Source organism: Sciurus carolinensis, chromosome 12, assembly GCF_902686445.1.
Source record: "Sciurus carolinensis chromosome 12, mSciCar1.2, whole genome shotgun sequence".
Classification (NCBI taxonomy): domain Eukaryota; kingdom Metazoa; phylum Chordata; class Mammalia; order Rodentia; family Sciuridae; genus Sciurus; species Sciurus carolinensis.
In genome coordinates, this window is record NC_062224.1 from 116,017,161 (window position 1) to 116,034,832 (window position 17,672).

General features: G+C 49.0%; 1 protein-coding gene across 1 annotated transcript; it reads right to left on the bottom strand.

Annotated features, from left to right (window-relative positions):
- Positions 1-7,312: 7,312 nt before the first annotated feature.
- On the bottom strand, positions 7,313-14,526 carry LOC124962076 (flavin-containing monooxygenase 5-like). The gene is made up of 5 exons (XM_047521194.1): positions 14,392-14,526; positions 11,120-11,308; positions 9,626-9,788; positions 8,130-8,272; positions 7,313-7,516 (listed from the first exon to the last, which is right to left on the bottom strand). Exons 1-5 carry the CDS (start codon positions 14,524-14,526, stop codon positions 7,313-7,315), a joined length of 834 nt encoding a protein of 277 aa, XP_047377150.1.
- Between the last annotated feature and the right edge of the window lie 3,146 nt (positions 14,527-17,672).

Consider the following 17,672-nt stretch of genomic DNA (forward strand, 5'->3'; position numbering starts at 1 on the left):
TCAAAACAACGGTTTGCAAACAATTTAAAAGAAAAGCATTTCTTCTGTTTCTAAAACACTGAAACAAAATATTTTCAATTTTTTTCTTTTATCTGTGCATTGTGGTTGTACATACTATATATATATTCATTCTGATACAATCACACCTGCGTGGAATTTGATTTCCTCCTTTTCCGTCCCCTCTCCTTCCCCCTCTTCCTCCTCTTCTACTCTACTGGTCTTCCTTGCACTCATTTGTTATTTTAATTGGTGTTTTAACCATATACATAGAGGTGGAATCCACTGTGGTATGTTTGTACGTGCACCTAGTATAATTTTGTCAAATTCATTCTCTATTTGCTCCCCTTTCCCGTGCCTCTTCCTTCCCCCTCCACTTCCCCCCTCTTCCCTGTTAATCTCCCCTGCATCTATATGACATCACCGGTTGCCCCTTGTCCCCCTTGCTTTGCTCTAGTTCTCACATAGGAGAGAGAACATTTGACTCCCGACTTTGAGTCTGGCTGATTTCACTCAGCACGATGTTCTCCATTTCCATCCATTTGCCATCATTTCATTCTTCTTTATGGCTGAGTAAAGCTCCGTTGTGTATATATACAATGTTTTTATTCATCTATTGATGGGCATCTGGGCTGGTCCATCATCTTGGTATGGTGATTTGTGCTGCTATAAATGTTGACATGGGCATATCACTATAGTATGATAATTTTAGTCCTCTTGGATAAGTACAAAGGAGTCGGATAGCTGGGTCATATGGTAGCTCCATTCCATGTTTTTTGAGGAATCTCCACACTGCTTTCCAAAGTGGTTGTTCTGATTTTCTTTCCCACTAACAATGTTTGAGTACACCTCTTTCCCCACATCCTTGCCAGCATTTATTATTATTTGTATTCTTGGCGACTGCCGTTCTGACTGGAGTGAGAGGAGATCTCAGCGCAGTTTTGATTTGCTTTGCTCTGATTGCTTGGGATGCTGAACATTTTTTCTTCAAGTATTCATTAGTCATTTGTGTGAAACATAAAATATCTTAATTGGTCTTTTAAATTCTATACTGTAAACTGAAGCTTTCATGCATAAAGAGAATTTCATAGAATTACTTGGAAAGAAGAAAGGAAAATGTAGACAAATAATCAGTGGAAAGCAAAATTTTATTTATAGATTCCTATAAAGATGATCTAGTGTTGTGAGAACAATTTGGGTGCACTTTGTGTTGCAGAATATTCATAAGGTTTAAACAGTTTTCCTTTCAATGTGAGATTTTCTTGTGCATTCATAGTATCATACAGAAGTAGTTGTATACCCCACTTAAGTTGTATACCCTAAAGGAATTTATCTACTTGTAAAGTACGTCTGAACATTTTTCATAGCAGTATGGTAGTGCTAAATAAATTCACATACGTTATTGGTAACAAGAACTTTGTAATGGTCCAGGATGAGTAGAAACACATACTTTTCCCTGCTCAAGTTTCATTTAGTTATTTTGTTTGCTGTGCTTAATATGTCTAAAGTATGTTAAGCCAGCAGCCAGAAGTGCCAGGCCTAACGCTGCCATCCTTATCCAGGAGAACCCTCCGGGGGACGAGCGGCTGTCCCTGCTGGTGACACCAGTCCTCAGGGGCTTGAGGATGCGCTCTCTCTGGGTCAGGATGGCTCTCCGGGCCCCGTCCCATTTCCCTGGCCCGTGAAGGCGGAACTGGTATGGAGTGCAGGGGCCAAAGAAAACCTCCATGGCCAGCTTTGGGTCCGAGAGAAAGAGGAGCAGCAGGTTGGGCTTCACCCCGGCCAGAGAGGCGATCTCATCCATGTACTCTATGTGGTCCACTTGGATTGTGTGGCGGACTGTCTTCACATACCTGAAACACAAGGGAAGAGGGTGAGGACTGGCAGCCTCGGGGAGCAGGCAGGGGACGGAGTCACATCATCCCAGAGCCAAAAGAAGTCCAAGTACTTCTATGCACTCTAAGATGCAGAAACAGAGCTAGAAAGCTGTGGCGACAGACCTTACACTGCTCAGTGTCGACACAGAATCCGTGTGTCTGTGCTCCCCGCCCTTCACTTGAGGTTGTACCGGGTTGTCTGAACTGCAGATTGGGCTCACCGTGATCCCTGCCCTGCAGGTGCGCGCTCCCCTCTGCAGGAAGAGTCTGTGGAACTGCCGGGAGGCAGCACTAGGGAAGCTCTCCCTTGCCCAGAGCTTCAGTTCTGAGCATGCTCAGCACAATGCTTGTACAGGGGCTGCACAGCCCCCGATGCCCTGTTCATAGTGTGGATGTTGTGGGTCTAATGTCTACTATGGCAGTTTTACTGCCAGCATTTGGAAATAATGTGTCTTGAGGATGGAGTTCTGTCTCCTTTGCACAAAAACGTGTTTTATGGGCTAGCAGGAGCCTGGTGTGCACTGGCTGTACAATGGGGACAAGGGAGCATATTTTTCTGGTGTGACCATAGAGATGTGGGAGCCAGCAGCTCTGCTGCCTGAGCTGAGCACTTCCCATGCGGTGGGACCTCCCCGCACGTGGGTTTGCAGGCCCCTCTCCTGCATTCGGAAGGCCGTCTCAGGTACGTGCCCAGAAGAAACAGCAGAGCCGCCATTTCCTATGGTCTCCTTTTGCCCTTTGCATAAGCAAATTGGAAAAGCTTAGCGACAGGCCTGCCATGGGAGGTACAGGATCGGGTTTTAAGGAGTGAATTAGACACTTTTTCACTTCTCCAAAATTTGTCAATGAACAGTTTTTTCTGTGTTGGAAAATTTGTAAAACTGTAGTGTATATGTGTATTTGTATGTGTCTCTCTGTGTGTGTTAATTTGAATAAATTCCATTTCTTTTTATGGAGACTCACACACACACACACACACACACACACACACACACATAGTCTTTAGAATCCTGAGAAAAAATGTAGCAAGGCAATTGGTTGTTACTGATTTGTGTGTTTTCCATCTTCCTTTCCTTCCCTATGTGAGAAAGCGCACAAGCCTTCTGTCCCCTCATTGCAGACAGTTTTTGTCACATGACCAAGAAAGGCCTGATATGCAAGAGTCCCCTTTCAGCTTATTTCCTTCAAATCTTGACTCATGGAGGAGAATAAGATGCAAGTCTTTGAAGGCAGCAAAGGAGGAGAAGGAGGGATTTCAAAGTGTGGAAGTCCAGGATGGAAGTCCATGAACCCAAAGTGAGGGAAGCTGCGTGGGGGTCCTGGGAAACTGGACCCCAAGCCCCCTTCACCAGAACCCACCCTCAGCAAAGATTCCTGCACCCTACTCGAGATAGAGCAGAGGAAGCCTCCAGTCTCTAAGTGTAGTTCAGATTCAGGCTGTGAGATGTCAGCAAGCAGAGCCGTGTGGGGTAGACCCCAGACCCCCGCGCCGTCACAGGAGCCTCCCAGGTTACAGAGAGATTTTGCCAGAAACACCAGTTCCCACTGAGGCTGAGGGGGAGGGATAATCGTAAATTCATTGTGATGTAAAGAGAACAAATAAAGGCATTTACTGCAGAATGGAGTGGGATGTTCTTATGCTGCGCGGCAATGTAGTGTAAGGAATGGAGGGACGTGTCCCAGTGAGAGGAGCTGCACATCCCACAGAGGTCCCAGTGAGCTGTTCCTGATGCTTCCCAAGCTGAGTCCTTGTCCCAGAGCTGTGCGGCAGGGGCCTATGTGGGCTGGAGCACAGCAGTACGCACAGGCACAGCCGCACAGAACCCACCAGAGGTGAGCCAGAGGTGGGCAGGGCTGGAGGTGATCCAAGCTAGGGCTGAGATGAGCCAGGGCCTGCTGACCTGCACGCTCAGGCAGCCCAGCCCAGGCCCAGGGCAGACCCTGCTCTGCACAGCAGGAACCCCCTAGCATCCAAAATCCAACAGCCTCAACCTCCTGCTTCCCCACAAGCAGTGGGAAAACGGAAGTAGTGCAGACCTGAATGCAAGGTCAGACTCAAGTGTTAACCAGTAGCGTTGGTGCTTTTCCAAACCCTGCGTAGCCTGAACTTGGACCAGTGTCCTTGACCAGATGCTGTATAAGCCTTAGACTAGCACACTCCACTGGCAGCCCTTTGAGCTTCTTCCTGCTGTTAGAAGTTTGTGTTTCTGTTCACACTTGAATAAATCCTACTCCTTTCACTCTTGTCTTCTGTTGTCCTGTGAATGTCATACTTTGGACTTGTGAGGCAAGAACCCAGGACAAAGTTGGAGGTGCACTGCTGAAGTCCGTTATGTCCCTGCCATACTGAGTGCCACATGCCACTCTAGAGTAGTGGCGAAGAATCCAGCTTTGCCGGCTGTGACCCTTGGAGTTGACACCTTTGGTGTCCCTGCTGTGGCTAGCTGCTAACACTGGGACAGGCTGAGGAGGGCTGCAGCGTACAGACCCCACCACCAATGGAAGTAGAGGGTTGAGTTTTGTCTCCAACTCAGGTTTTACTTTATGTACCTTCTCTCCATCGCCCTTTTCCTCTGGACAATGTCTGCCATCATCTTCTTTGCAGAGGGTAATTTGTTCAGCCCTAGAAGACAAAATGCAGTCTGTCAGGATCTCTATGAAGAGAGTCAGTGCCAAGAGAAGCCAGGGCTTGCAGGGTGAACTGCCGGGCCCCGCGGGCCTCTCCTCTCGCACCTTTGAACACCCGGGCAGCCCAGCGAGACTGCAGCTCTGCGATGGGCAACACGATGCCCAGGGGCTGGACAAGGCCGATGACGGCCAGCGTGGGCTTCTCCAAGCTGGGAGGGAACATCAGCTTGTATAGGGACACCTCGTTGTCAGCGACTTCTATCAGACCATCCAGGAAAGGGAAAGAAAAGCTGTATCCTGTAGCGAAGACGACAACGTCGATGTCGGCCTCCACGGTGCCGTCCTCAAAGATGGCATCTGTTTCCGTGAACTGCTGCACGTTGGGCTTCACCTGCACCCGGCCAGAAATGATGTGGTTTGGCAGGTCATCGCTGACGGTCGGGTGCTGGCTGAGAGGTCTGCACGCGGAAACAGAAGTCCCAAGTGAGCCAACGAACAGAAGGAGAGAACGCGCCCGGGGAAGGGCCCGAAACCCCCAGCCCTGGCTGGTCCCACCGCCTGCTCCCAACGCAGAGGTGAGCGTTCTGTGCTCTAAGTGGTCATGTCAGCTCTAAGTTTCCTCATGCATTTCAGCTTGGAAACATTTATATCTTGCAGTCTGTGCCAGGTGCTTGTATTTGCTTTAGTATTAAGTTATTTACACGTTTTGGGATTGAGGAAAGATGATGTTTGACTACGACTCCCACTGAACCACAAGTCTTAGACTGTTGTTAGTCTTCCCTCCACCTCGATCTCTGCCAAATGATCATTAGTAGGTGGGTCAATCTCCAAGTCAGAGGTAGAGAACATGTGGAACAGAATAGACTGTAATGCTACCTGACGCAGAGTGTGGTAAATGGCTGAGCTGTTTAAGTAACTACCCCAAAGGATCCCTGCTTCAGAGAGGAAGAGTGAGAGCGGGGAGGCCGAGATGCGGGTTTGCTGCGTGTGACTGTTCTCCTGGGGCAACCGTGGCCCTCCCAGAGCTCCATTCCACAGACCTCCATTTACTGTCTTGGAGGGGAACCACAGTGCCCACCACCCTGTCTAGGCAGCCTCCTGCTGGGGAAGAGAGGGCTACGTAGTTGACACCAGGACCGTCTGTGACAGGACGGTGGAGTGTGGACTGAGAATAAGAGGCAGAGAAGGAAACGAGCAGAGATCAGGTGGGGAAGGCCAAGGCCGTCGTGCAGCACACCCAACCGTCTGGTCAGCAGGGGAGGCTCCCGCAGTCCTCCTACGAGATTAAGGTGGGAAAACCCTGCCCCCAGCGACCTCGGGCCGTCATACTGCACGCGTCCCCGTGGGTGTGTGGGGTGCGGGTGTCCACCTGCCTCCTGCACTGTCGGTCATGGCACACGACCTGCTCGCTCGTCTGTCCACTGTGCTGATGGACGCCATCTGCTTTCTGTAATGCACTTTATGATGTGTGCACAAGGGCAGAATCGCCTAAAGATGAGTTTCCAAGAACCCGTCCCTGTCATGAAGCCACCTGTGACTGACGAAGAGAATGAGTGGAGCCACGTTTGGCTTGAAGAACTTTCCAGGAAAGATCTGTTGTTGCGATTCTGTTCTGCGCCACAGCATAGTAGAATATCATAGGTATTTTTAATGAATGAGGCAATAAATGCCTTTGTCTCATTTGCTGAATGCTTGAGGACTTTCTGTTTCAGAGTTACCTTTAGAGACAGTTAATTACTCATATAAGGAAAATGACATATTTCTTAGTCTCTTTTCCATTGTTATAACAATATCAGAGACTGAATAATTTATAAAGAAATAGGGTTTATTTATCAGCTCACGGTTCTGGAGGTCAACATCAAGGAACTGCACGTAGAGAGGGACACTAGAGTGCCGCGCTGGCTCCGGGCAGCGTACCGAGACAGAGCACGCATGCTCACCTGGGTGTCCGTTCCTCCCCTTGTACAGCCACGGAGCCATCAGGGGCCTCAGCCTCATGATGTCACCTGATCCTGATGACCTCCCACATGCCCCGCCTCCAAACACCCTTGCATGCCACTGGGGATTTCCAGGACGTGAATTCTGGGGAACTTTCATCTTTAAAATATTTTTTTCATTCTGCTTTTTTCTCTTAACTCAGCCTAGTATTGGTCTTGCTTCCCTTTCTCCTTCTCACTGGAAGTCGTGATTTCTGAAGATCGAGCGCAGTCACAGGAGTATGCTTACTGCAGAGGGACCTCAGACAGCTCCTGCTCCAGGTGGAAGTTGCACATGCACTTTGCTGACCTTTCCACCTGACCTCCGCCACACTGACCACGTCCTGTTGGGCCTCAGTGCACCCTGCTGGTGTCCATCACAGCACTCTTCGGGTGTCTTGCTCTAACCTGCTCCTGTCACGTCTTTCTGTCTCCTCTAAACTCACCCAAAGAGAGGAAGGGCGTGTGTGTGTGCTTGGTACTTAGCAACCAAATTTTAAGCACTGCTGAATGAATGGGAGTGTGTAAGTGTTGTCAAGAAACAAACTCTCAGGGGAGGCCCTGGGAAATGGAATTAACCAAACTCTGTTGTCCTATGGTGCGCATGTACAAATGTGTACCAACGAACCCCATTGCTGTGTATAATTGTAATGCTCCAATAAAAAATTTAAAATAAGCTAACTCATGTTTATGTACTCTATTTGCATTATAAGTGAGATTAATGAACGTGAGATTAATTGACCAAGTGCATGTTAATGGCCAGAACTGCAGTTGTCTCTGAAGCAACTTCCCTTTCACACCCACTCGTGTTTCCGTGCCTAAGTCCTGGGGTTGTCACCTGTGTTGTGGCTGAAGGCCGTAGTGAGCATGGTTGAATCTCGAGTTCAGTGTCTTCTCCAGGTACTTATTTATTGATGCTGTAGTTAATATCTTCTGGAGAATACTATTGAATCGAGTGAAGAATGAGCTGTCCATAGGGTATCCGTTATCCCAGACGCGGTGCAAAATCCACGACCCACGTCTAGTGCTGAGGAATACCTGAGGAGGGAGGCAGAGGGCGAGCAGGACATGATTTTAGTACTGCCTTGCCCATCGCCCGCTTCTACGAGTTTGGCGACTGAGGTGAGGAGGGGAAGCGCTGTGCAGTGGTCCAACAGAAAAGAATGCTGAATAATCACACGTAAATGAAGCTCTGGGGTAATTTGTTTTATACCAAGTGGAACACGCAGCAGTTGCCGTTTCCTTCTGTCTTTCCCCACTGATACTCTTAGTTGAAGGCAGTCATGTATTTACCACTGTCACCAATTCTACTCTGTTAATTCCACCACCCAAACCTGCTGACCCCAGACAGACTTCCCAGGCCCAGTCCCTACTGCTGTTTGAAGCCTGTTGCAGGACCAGGCTCTGTCAGATGAGTCACCCCACCTCTTGCTACATCAGGTCATTAGTAGCTCACCTGCATGCGTTTCCCGTTGTGAATGAGGGGGATTTAGTTCTGCATCCACCCTCTGCTCTGCATGAATTCGAACATGTTGAGGCCAGGGCCATGGATTCCCTGTCTGTGTTGGCCCTTCACAAACCAACCTGCCTTCTGGATGACACCCCAAAACAAGCAGGTTTCTATTAGTAAAGCTGTTGAAAGCAAACACACCTGCTTTGCAACTCGACTGAGCTCCACAGCGATGTCCACTCCAGAATTCCCGATGCCAACCACGATGATCCTCTTTCCTGAGAAGTCCTCAGGACTTTTATATTCCCGACTGTGGAAGTAACAACCTGTGAACTTCTCAATGCCTGTGGTGGAAGGAGAGAATGTGTCAGGGTGAGGAGAAATTTCACACACTGTTTGGCACACAGAGGAACTTCTGTCATGAACAATCTGAAATCATTCAGACAGATGGAGGCTGGGTCAGTCAATTGCGTACCACCCTTTGTCCTAAAAGTGCATTTTTAAAAAAATTTCACATAGCTCAGGGAAAAGGAGCAACCTTAGGCGTAGAACCTATGGGTTCTAAATTTAAACTAATAATATTATGCGGACTTTACTAAATAGCAAATCTACTTATCTTGAATCTACCTCACATGAAAGTTCCCAATTGCACCGTGGTCTGGTTTTTTTCACTGTTACTTTAAGCCAAATGATGAAGCCATGGCCTCATTGTTCGCTCTCACAGGGGACAGAGGCCCTTTCTTCATTGGAGTCTCCTCTGTCCCAAGTGCCTAATGCTCCCACGTGGTGCCAGCTGTGCCGAGGGTTTCCTGGCGGCCCCCACCCCCTGCGGCATTCCCAGGCACTGTCCCCTCTGCTTACATTGCGCCACTCCCCTGAAGTTCCCTGAACACGCACGTCCCCCGTGTGTCTCCAGGGAGTGGTTCTCAGCCAGGAACAAGACAAAGGAGGCTGGTAAGTAACGTTATGTAACCCACAATTATGCCACGATTGTGGAGGATTTCCAGAACAGGTTGCATTTTAGCATTCGGAAAGTCAAGTACTTTTATTCTGCAAATGTTTGTGTGGAGACACAATAGCATTTGGTATTTATGAGTTGAACAACCAAAATTCAAGTTTAAGTCCTCAAATGCCATCTAAGATTCTTCTGTTTACTTTGCCTCAGTTCTCAAAGAGTTTCTCCAGAAACTTGGAAAGGCACTGAGGTAGCAGATGTTTCCTGGTTGGGTCCTGATCCAGTGGGTAGGAATGGAGGGCGCTGGGCAGGAAGGAGTGAGGGAGGCTGCGGGGAGCAGGAGCGGATCCTGGGGAGGCACCAGCTCATGCAAGTGGGGAAGGAGCAGGCAGAAGCTCACTGGGTTTCGCTCCCCATGAAAATCCATGAGGAGAATGTTGGTGAAGGTTTCTCCATTCCCAGAGATTTCCAAGTCTGTGGATTGGACAGCTCTTTGCTTGCTTTGCTTGCCAATTATCCCTTTTTAAAAAATCAATCTCGCTTTATCTTAGAGTGAAATCAAATAAATACACACGACACTTAACCACTTAAATGCGCGCTTCGGTCAGCTCTAACTCCGGAGCTATTTGAAACCATAGTCGTAAAGGCAGAAGTTGCTGTCTTGCCCTTTCCTGTCTCAGGAGCTCACGGGAACCTAACCAAACGCAGGCCCACGGCGCTGCTCCCTTGATCAGGCACGCACCTGGGAAGGACTGCAGCGGCAGGTGGGGGTCCGTGTGGTGCCCGCTGCAGACCAGGACCCCGTGGAAGAGCAGCGACTCCCGCTGGCCCTCGGCCTCCACCACCACATCCCACTGTCCGCTGGTCGGGAAGTTGGGGCGCTTGCTCACGCTGCGCACTCTGGTCTGAGAACAAGGCACAGGCGACTGTCACTCAGGCCCAGTCCCCGCCCCAGCCCCAACTCTGAACAGTTGCCGCGCAGTTGCACCTGCCGCACTCCTGCCCCAATGCTCCCCCCGGCCCCTCTTCTTGTTTCTGCAGCACATTTTCAAGACATTATTCATATTCCTCAAAACCCTGTTTTCCAACAGTGGAGGCTGCTCTGTGGATGGAGGCTGCTCTGTGGATGGAGGCAGGGTGACGGGGCCACCCCGGTTCCTCCTCCAGGAGGGGGCCAGCTGTTCGTCTTCAGTGCAGGCCTGTGCTCCCCCTGGCCTGTGCTCCCCCTGGCCTGTTCTTGCCCCAGGCCTATGCTCCCTCCAAGTCGGTGCTCACCCAGGCTTGTGCTCCTCCAGACCTGTCTTCCTTTTCAGGCCTGTACTCCTCCAGGCCTGGCCTCCTCCCCAGGTCTGTGCTCCTCCCAGGCCTCTTCTCCGCCCAGGTCTCTCCTGCTTCCAGACCTGTGCTCCCCCAGGTCTGTTCTTGCCCCAGGCCTGTGCTCCCCCAGGCTTGTGCTCCTCCAGGCCTGACCTCCAGATCTGTCCTCCCTTAGACCTATGCTCCTCCAGGCCTGTGCTCCTCCCAAGCCTGTGCTCCCCCAGGTCTATTCTCCCAGGCCTCTCCTGCTTCCAGGCCTGTGCTCCCTGCAAGTCTGTTCTTGTCCCAGGCCTGTGCTCCTCCCAGACCTAGCCTCCCCCAGGCCTGTGCTCCCCGCAGGCTTGTGCTCCTCCAGGCCTGGCTTCCTCCAGGTCTGTCCTCCCAGGCCTGTGCTCCTCCAGGCCTGGCCTCGTCCCCAGGCCTGTGCTCCCAACAGGTCTGCTCTCACCCCAGGCTGTGGCTGAGGGTTTCAAAGAGGAACCAGGAACCAGGCTGCACCAGAGCACAGGGGCTGCTCCTGGGTGGTGGAGACTCAATGGACCTGAAGAACATCTTCCTTGTGTGACACTGAAAACCTGAGTCCCGCTCTACAGGGATGTGCCTTGTCAGTCACTACTGCCATCATTTCACATTCTTACGCACGCTGAATTTCAGACTAAAAGAGAGGACCATGACCATGCCATGCTGGAGAGTCACCAGAACAGGCTCTGATGTAGAGCCTTCCAACCTCACATCCAAGTGAAAGGCTGAAACCTGTTTCATGAAGAGCCGTGACTGTCCAGGGGAGAGTGTCCTCTGGTCATACCAGAAGACACGAGGTTTAGCTGCACAGCAGGTGCAAGTGAGTGTGGGCGCGCACACACACACACACACACACACACACACACACTTACTACGCAGCGCTGCATTACATACGTACCTTGAAGCGAATGTATTTCAGGAGGCCAAAGTGGTTGGCATACATCCTGAAGTATTCCATGAGTTTGGAGTTGTGCATGTAGTTGGGAAAGTGGTCGGGTATGGGGAAGTCACTGAAGCACATCATCTCCTTGGAAGTGTTGATGGTCACAGATTTGTAGATACTCGGCATTTTCTCTGAAGCGTTTTTCTACAGGAGAAATCTCTCTTGATATAATAAAATTTATAAGACAATCAAAATAAACTATCTTGAAGAAAAATAGTCTCATATATAATAAGTGGTACACTGCCCTTTATTTTCTCTGTATTTTCTCTCCAACTCTCTTCCTGCTGGAGCAGAAAGTTACATTGAATCAACATAAGACTCATGTGGCCTCTCTGCAGGAATGATGGAAGTCAGAAACAGGAGAACCGCGTCTTTAAAATGCTAAAATGAGAGGCTCGCTTTCATGTGTAAGCCCAGCGAAAATATCCTTCAGAAAAGAAAGTGGAATACGCATCTCCGGATAGGGGAAAGCTGAGGATCTGTGGCAGCCATTCGACCTCACGAACAACGTGCAGGAAGTTCCTGGGCTGAATGGGAAGGGACCAGGAAGGAGGTGTGCCAACGCGGGAGGGAAGCCCGGAGCCTCAGGGCAGTGCCACAGGAACTGCTGGCCAACGAGATGAACAGTTCTGATAAAACCTCATGGGGTTCAGCTCAGACTCAGGAAGTCAAACCCACGATGACCCAAGGGCGGGAAGGGGCACAGGGAGGCAAACTGGCGTAAGATCCCTGCTTTCCTCAGAAAGTGGCAAAAGTACCAGCAAAGTAGGAAGCAATGTCAAGGGTGCTTTTACGATGTCCAGGATGAACATCAACAAGAGTGAGAGAGTGGACGTCTGAATAACCAAGGCACAAAGAAAGCACCAAATGAATTGTCCCAAAGTAAAACCAGAAGAAAGCCAAGGAGGAATACGGACTATGAAGGTCTGAAACAAAGATGCAAGACGGTGAATTTAACCTCGATATGTTCCTATCACAGGACATGTAGCCCTCCAGACGGTCCGTGAGGAAGGGCCTCAAGCAAGAAGCAAACACCTCCCTCATGCTAGCTGGACTAAAGGACACTTTCCACCACGGCACTGTTCAAGGAGCTGCGGTGGCCGCATCACCAGCCAGCAAGTGAGATATCCTGGCAAAATGAGAGGCAGTGAGGAGTCATCAAGGGTCATTCCACAGAAAGACGTGAAGATATCACAGTGGGAACGAACCTGGTAACATGGTACACAGAGTGAGAATTAACAGAATTAAAAAGGGAAATAAACAAACCCATATTCCTAGCTGAAGAATTTTACTTGTCTCACTGAGTAACTGACAGAGCAGGGACTGGCTGGGTACCTACTGATGGGGAGGGTACCCACAGGACCATTGGAGGTGGACATAGTCCTTCCTGAGCTGAGCTTGCATACATTTATAAATCTATAACAGTTACCAAGCTGCACATTTAAGATTAGCATATTTTATGCACTTTAAGGTACACATTATACATCTCTATGATTTTTAAGTAAAATGAAATTCTTACATTAGACAATAATATAAACAAGTTTTATGGACACAAACTTAGGAAAATGACAATAAAAAAGGAAAATCAAGTGATGGGAAAGTCTGCTTATTGAGTTCTAACATAAAGTTAGCTAGTTTAGTGATAGTAATACCAACACCATATAATTTATGCTAAAAGAACCAAGAAATGTTTCATATTAAGGAAACATTAAGTTACATTCTCCAAAGTCTCCTTGGTCCTGGCCTTATTTTTTCCCTATGCTTATTACCATTGTCAACTGTATTAACTTATTTTATCTACCTTCCCATTAGAATATATGCTCCCTAACTAGGATTTTTGTTTTTCAGGAAGCAGGGCTTTATTCTGCAACACGGGCCCACCTGCCCCAGACACAAATTGTTATGACTCAGGTATTGGCCAGCAATGACCCTTGTGGGCCCCATGCAAGGTTCTGAAGACAAACCAGAGTCCAAAACTTCTGAACTTTCTTCCCGTAAACGCCCATATGGTTATTTAGAGAATTCACTTTTATACTGGTATCAAAAATCATACTAAAAATTTATCACTAAACTAACTTTATTATATATTTTCCCTCTTAAATTTCTTTGCTAAATATCTTCACTCTCCTAATGACTTCTGCTTCTTTTTCCCTGGGTGCGTACTGCGTCCTTATCCTTCTTCAGGTCTTCTGCACGTCTCTTGGCTCCTCGAGTGACTCTCTGCTCAGTATGAGGATTTTTGTATTCATATTAATTAATATATTCCCTGGAACCCGTAAAAGTGCCTAGAACGTAAGTGCTCAAGAATGTTTGTTTCATAAGTAAATAAATATACTGTTGAATCAAAGAGGGAACAAATGGATGATGTAGAATATTTGGAAGCAATACATAGAAAAGCCCACTGGTGGCAGAGGGAGAGATTCCAGTGAGGCCGCACGGTGTTGGAGGGGTTATGGGGCAACTAGGAGTGCTCCCTGGACACTGTCCGCTCCAGGGCCCCACGGGGAGGCACCTGTGGGACACGATGTCCATCACTCTGCCGGCAGGGCCAGTCCCTAGGGATGAAGAGGCCTCCTGTTCCAACTCTTGGCACGTGGCCTAAGTGGAGGCCAGGGCCAAGAACAACAAGGAAATGAGCTCCTCGCTGCACACCCAGGGTGCCAGCCACAACCATGGGCGGGGGCTCCCTGGGATTCTCTGCGCTCAGTCCAAGGGCACTGACATGATGGCGAAGGAAGCACCTCGAGAACACAGGCCACCTAAGAACCAGCTCCACTCAACCAGCGCCAGCTCAGACCCCCCAGGCCAGGCTGCTCTGGCACCAAAGCCTAGAGAATGTCACAGCTCTGTGGTGGGTACCAAGGATAACCTGCAGGAGCACCCACATGAGGGAGCTCCGAGCTGCATGTAGAGGCCCAGCAATAGCCATTCCATCCTGACACCAGAGCTGTGGCACGCCCGACCTTGGACACAGCATCATCTGAAGTCGGAGCAATCCTCAGCCACCATCCCGTTCTAACATGTGCGAGGTTCACGTGGAATGTCAGCTACCTCCAGAGGAATCCTGTATGTTTCATGCCTGATCCGAAACTGGCATGTATCCACGTTTCTTCAATCAGTAAGGCAAACAAGGAGATTTGGGCCATTAAACAGTTCTTAAAATGCAATGTGCTATATGCTCCACTTAGGATGGTACATGCTTAAAATCAAATAAAAGCCAGACTTACTTGAAACTTCCACAGGCCTCCGATGTCATCATTTCTTTCAAAGCAGGTGGGCTCCAGATCTTCATCCAAGCAGCACTTGATGGCAGCCAGTCCGCTGATCCCAGCTCCAATCACAGCGATCCTCTTCCTGGACATGCCCGCAGCCCAGTGAGACACTAAACAAACCATCTTGTCACAGAGAGCTCTATAGTTTGCTGCCCTGTTTTATTATTCTCATTAACAAGGTGAACACCAGAGTATTGATTACCTCTCAGGGACTATGAGAGATTAAGGGACACGAGCTGAGCACAAATCCGGTTTCCCACCCCCAGTTTTCTTTGTAGTCAGACAGGGAAACACAGACATAATCCAGGCTCTTTGATAAGTGCAGTAATGCCCTGGTGCCCAGTGGCTGTGGGCAGACGGCACTGGGAAGCAATACCTGGCCTGCTGGAGGGCACCACACAGGTCTGAACGGAAGGCAGTTAGATGGGAATGGCCAGGTGTGAGCCAGGAAGGGTAGAATCTCTGCACGTCTGGGGTGTTCAAAGGAGACACCATGAATAAGGCAGCGAGGCGAAATGCAGTGGGCGTGGAGGCTCAGAGGAGCCTCAGTAAGACAAGGACTGCAGGGCCCCTCATGTACAGGGCTGTGGTCAGTCATGACCTTTGACAGGGGGCTTCCAGTGGTGGGACAGAGACATTCTGCAGAAGTCTGGGAGGAAGTAAAGCCAGTAAACAGAGAAACAGTAACTGCTAACGGCGGCTCACAAAAGCCGATAAAAGCAAATTCCACACACTGATATTCTTCTTTAATGGCATAAAAAAAGCTAATTGGAGAGTCTTTAAAAACTATTTCAGAATTATTAGGAAGCATCAATACTTAGCATCTCTGAGTCTGAGCCTGCATTCATTTACCCCTTGTTTGTTTGTTTAACAAACATTTATTGATTCTGAACTATGAACTAAGGACTGTGCTTCCCACAGGAGGAAATGGCAGTGTCCTGTGCCCCAAAAGATCAGTCTAATGGGGAGTCCTGCAGGGAGAGGTGAAGATGCCAGGGCAGGGTACTTGCAAGCTGTCGGTCAGTCTTGCTGAGCACTCATGGTGACTGAGACAGGCCCTTTCTGCATGCAGATGCCGACTGTCACAAATGCTGCGTCCCCTGAGGAAAGGTCCTCCTTTCCCACTGGCTACCTCCCATGCCGAAGCCTGCCCTGGACTTCTCAGGCAAGCTTAGGCTATCCTTCTTGACAACCAGGACCAGTGACTGCCTGGATCTCTATCATTACATTTACCACATGCTTTTATGATCTTGTCTTACGTCAATGGAGTAATAAGCACCTAGAAAGGTTTAATATCTAGTGAATAGCTATGATTGATATCTAGAGAATGGCTATGATTGAAGTGAGTGAATCTAAACTTCTCATTTTTTAACTTGCTACTGTACTTGGGCATTATGCCATACAATTATAATCACATAACATAAATTAGTGACTATCCAAAAATTGTCCCACACAAAACAGTATATAAGGGAAAGATAAGAGACCAACCTTTGGAAAGAAGGAAATTCAAGTTAAGGTTCAGCTTCTCAAAGCAGATAATATTTCTCCTCCTATCTTGAAAATAAAGCTATTCCACAGCAACATGAAGACTTTTATAGCTTACTGAATTAGCTAATGTATAAGCCCTTCCCATGACTCTTCCAATTTGGGTTTAAAAATTGCCACAAGCCTTTTATGTAAGGGACCATGTCTAATTGGTGGAGTTTGCAATTCAGTGGTTCAAACTGGTGTTCAGTACATGTTGATGCGAATTAATGCAGTACAAAGGTCATCCCACAGGAAATTGTTTCCACTGGCTAGGGAAAGCCTAAGGAACATTTGGGGAAATAAGCAATGCTATTAAATCACTAGTCCCAAGTACAAACATATTTATCAGTTTAGATAGTCTTATGTTAGGAAACTATAGAAAGTGAAAATAATATTTAGTTAATGCTGAAAATACAATCCTTAAGAAAAGTCCAAACAGGTTGAAATAACAAAAAGAAATATATCAATCAACTACAAAAAAAAAAGAAAGAAAGAAAGAAAGAAAACTGTTCTTAACACGATACCTACTTACTACAATACCTATTTTGCTGTAGGTAAGTGTTTGTTGAACTGGCCTTGGAAGAGAGACCCGCCACGTTCACTGGCTCTGCCCACTCTGCAGAACAGGCTTCTACAGCCTCAGTCTCTGGGGTCAGAGTAGAGTTCCTACCCCAATTTCCTTCCCCTCCGTCCTGTGATCTGCAGTGGCCCTGTAAAGGCATTTTACACCTTGTCCTGACAGGACGACCTCCTGTCAGTCAGCGCTTTGGGGATATCCAACAGCACAATGAAAACCTTGCAGTGGGAATAATCTCAACGTGAATAAACTGACAAATCAGAAATGAGCAGAGAGCGGAAAGGGGCGCCTGCGCGGGATGCTTTAACCCCTTGCTTGCTAACGTCCCAGCCAGGTCAGCGCAGCCTCCCACGCTGCAGTCCTCCAGGTGGGTTCCTGTGGTGTCTTCCTGCCCGTGTCGCCAGCTGCCGGGGCAGGGTGGGCAGCAGGCTACTAGAGCCACGGAACCTTCCAGGGAGGGCTTCTCGTTCTGAAACAGCTTTTTTCCTTGTTTTTTCAGAGTTTGGTTTTCTACTTCCAAACCACCCAGGGGTCAAGCTGTCACTCTGCTTCTTTGAGGGGCATCCCCAAGCTGAACCGTGAAGTCCGAGACTCCCGCGCCACCGGCTGCGCCCCTGCCCTGCCCTACCAGGCACGCCTCGCCTCTCACGCGGCCACTCTTCCTCGGATGTGGGGACGGGGGACACGTGGCTATAACTGATGAAGACTTTTTAGTGAAGATTTACAAAACCCTTGTTTCTGAACTAGAAAATGCAGCGAACTAGGACGAATTTCAGCGTGATGGGCGAGTTGGCTTCCGTGCTCTCTCCCGGGGAGGTTCAGCCTCGCTTGCCGACTTCCTCCTCCGCTTGGCGGCTCGGCGTTCCTGTCTGACGCTGCTGTAGAAACCGCCGCTCTCAGTACTCCTGAGCCCAGCATCGTGGGGCGCTGGGCAGGCAGGAATGAGCGAAGGGGAGGTACCGAAGGGAACCGCGGGAATCCAGAGTCCCAGCTCAGGAGGAGAGCTGGGAGAAACAGCCTGGCAGTGCATTTGTCTGGGAGCTGCTGTCAAACTGCCGGGCTGTTCTGGCTCCAGGTCGCTGCCACCGCCTCTCAGGACGTCTTCTCCGAGGTCACCTCCCGGGCACTCTGG

Coding starts and splice junctions, on each gene's coding strand:
- LOC124962076 (XM_047521194.1), bottom strand. CDS start 14,526: ATGTCCAGGAAGAGGATCGCTGTGATTGGAGCTGGGATCAGCGGACTG. Junction 11,309..14,391: donor GAGGCCTGTGGAAGTTTCAA/GTAAGTCTGGCT, acceptor TTTCTCCTGTAG/AAAAACGCTTCAGAGAAAAT. Junction 9,789..11,119: donor TGAAATACATTCGCTTCAAG/GTACGTATGTAA, acceptor CCTTGTTCTCAG/ACCAGAGTGCGCAGCGTGAG.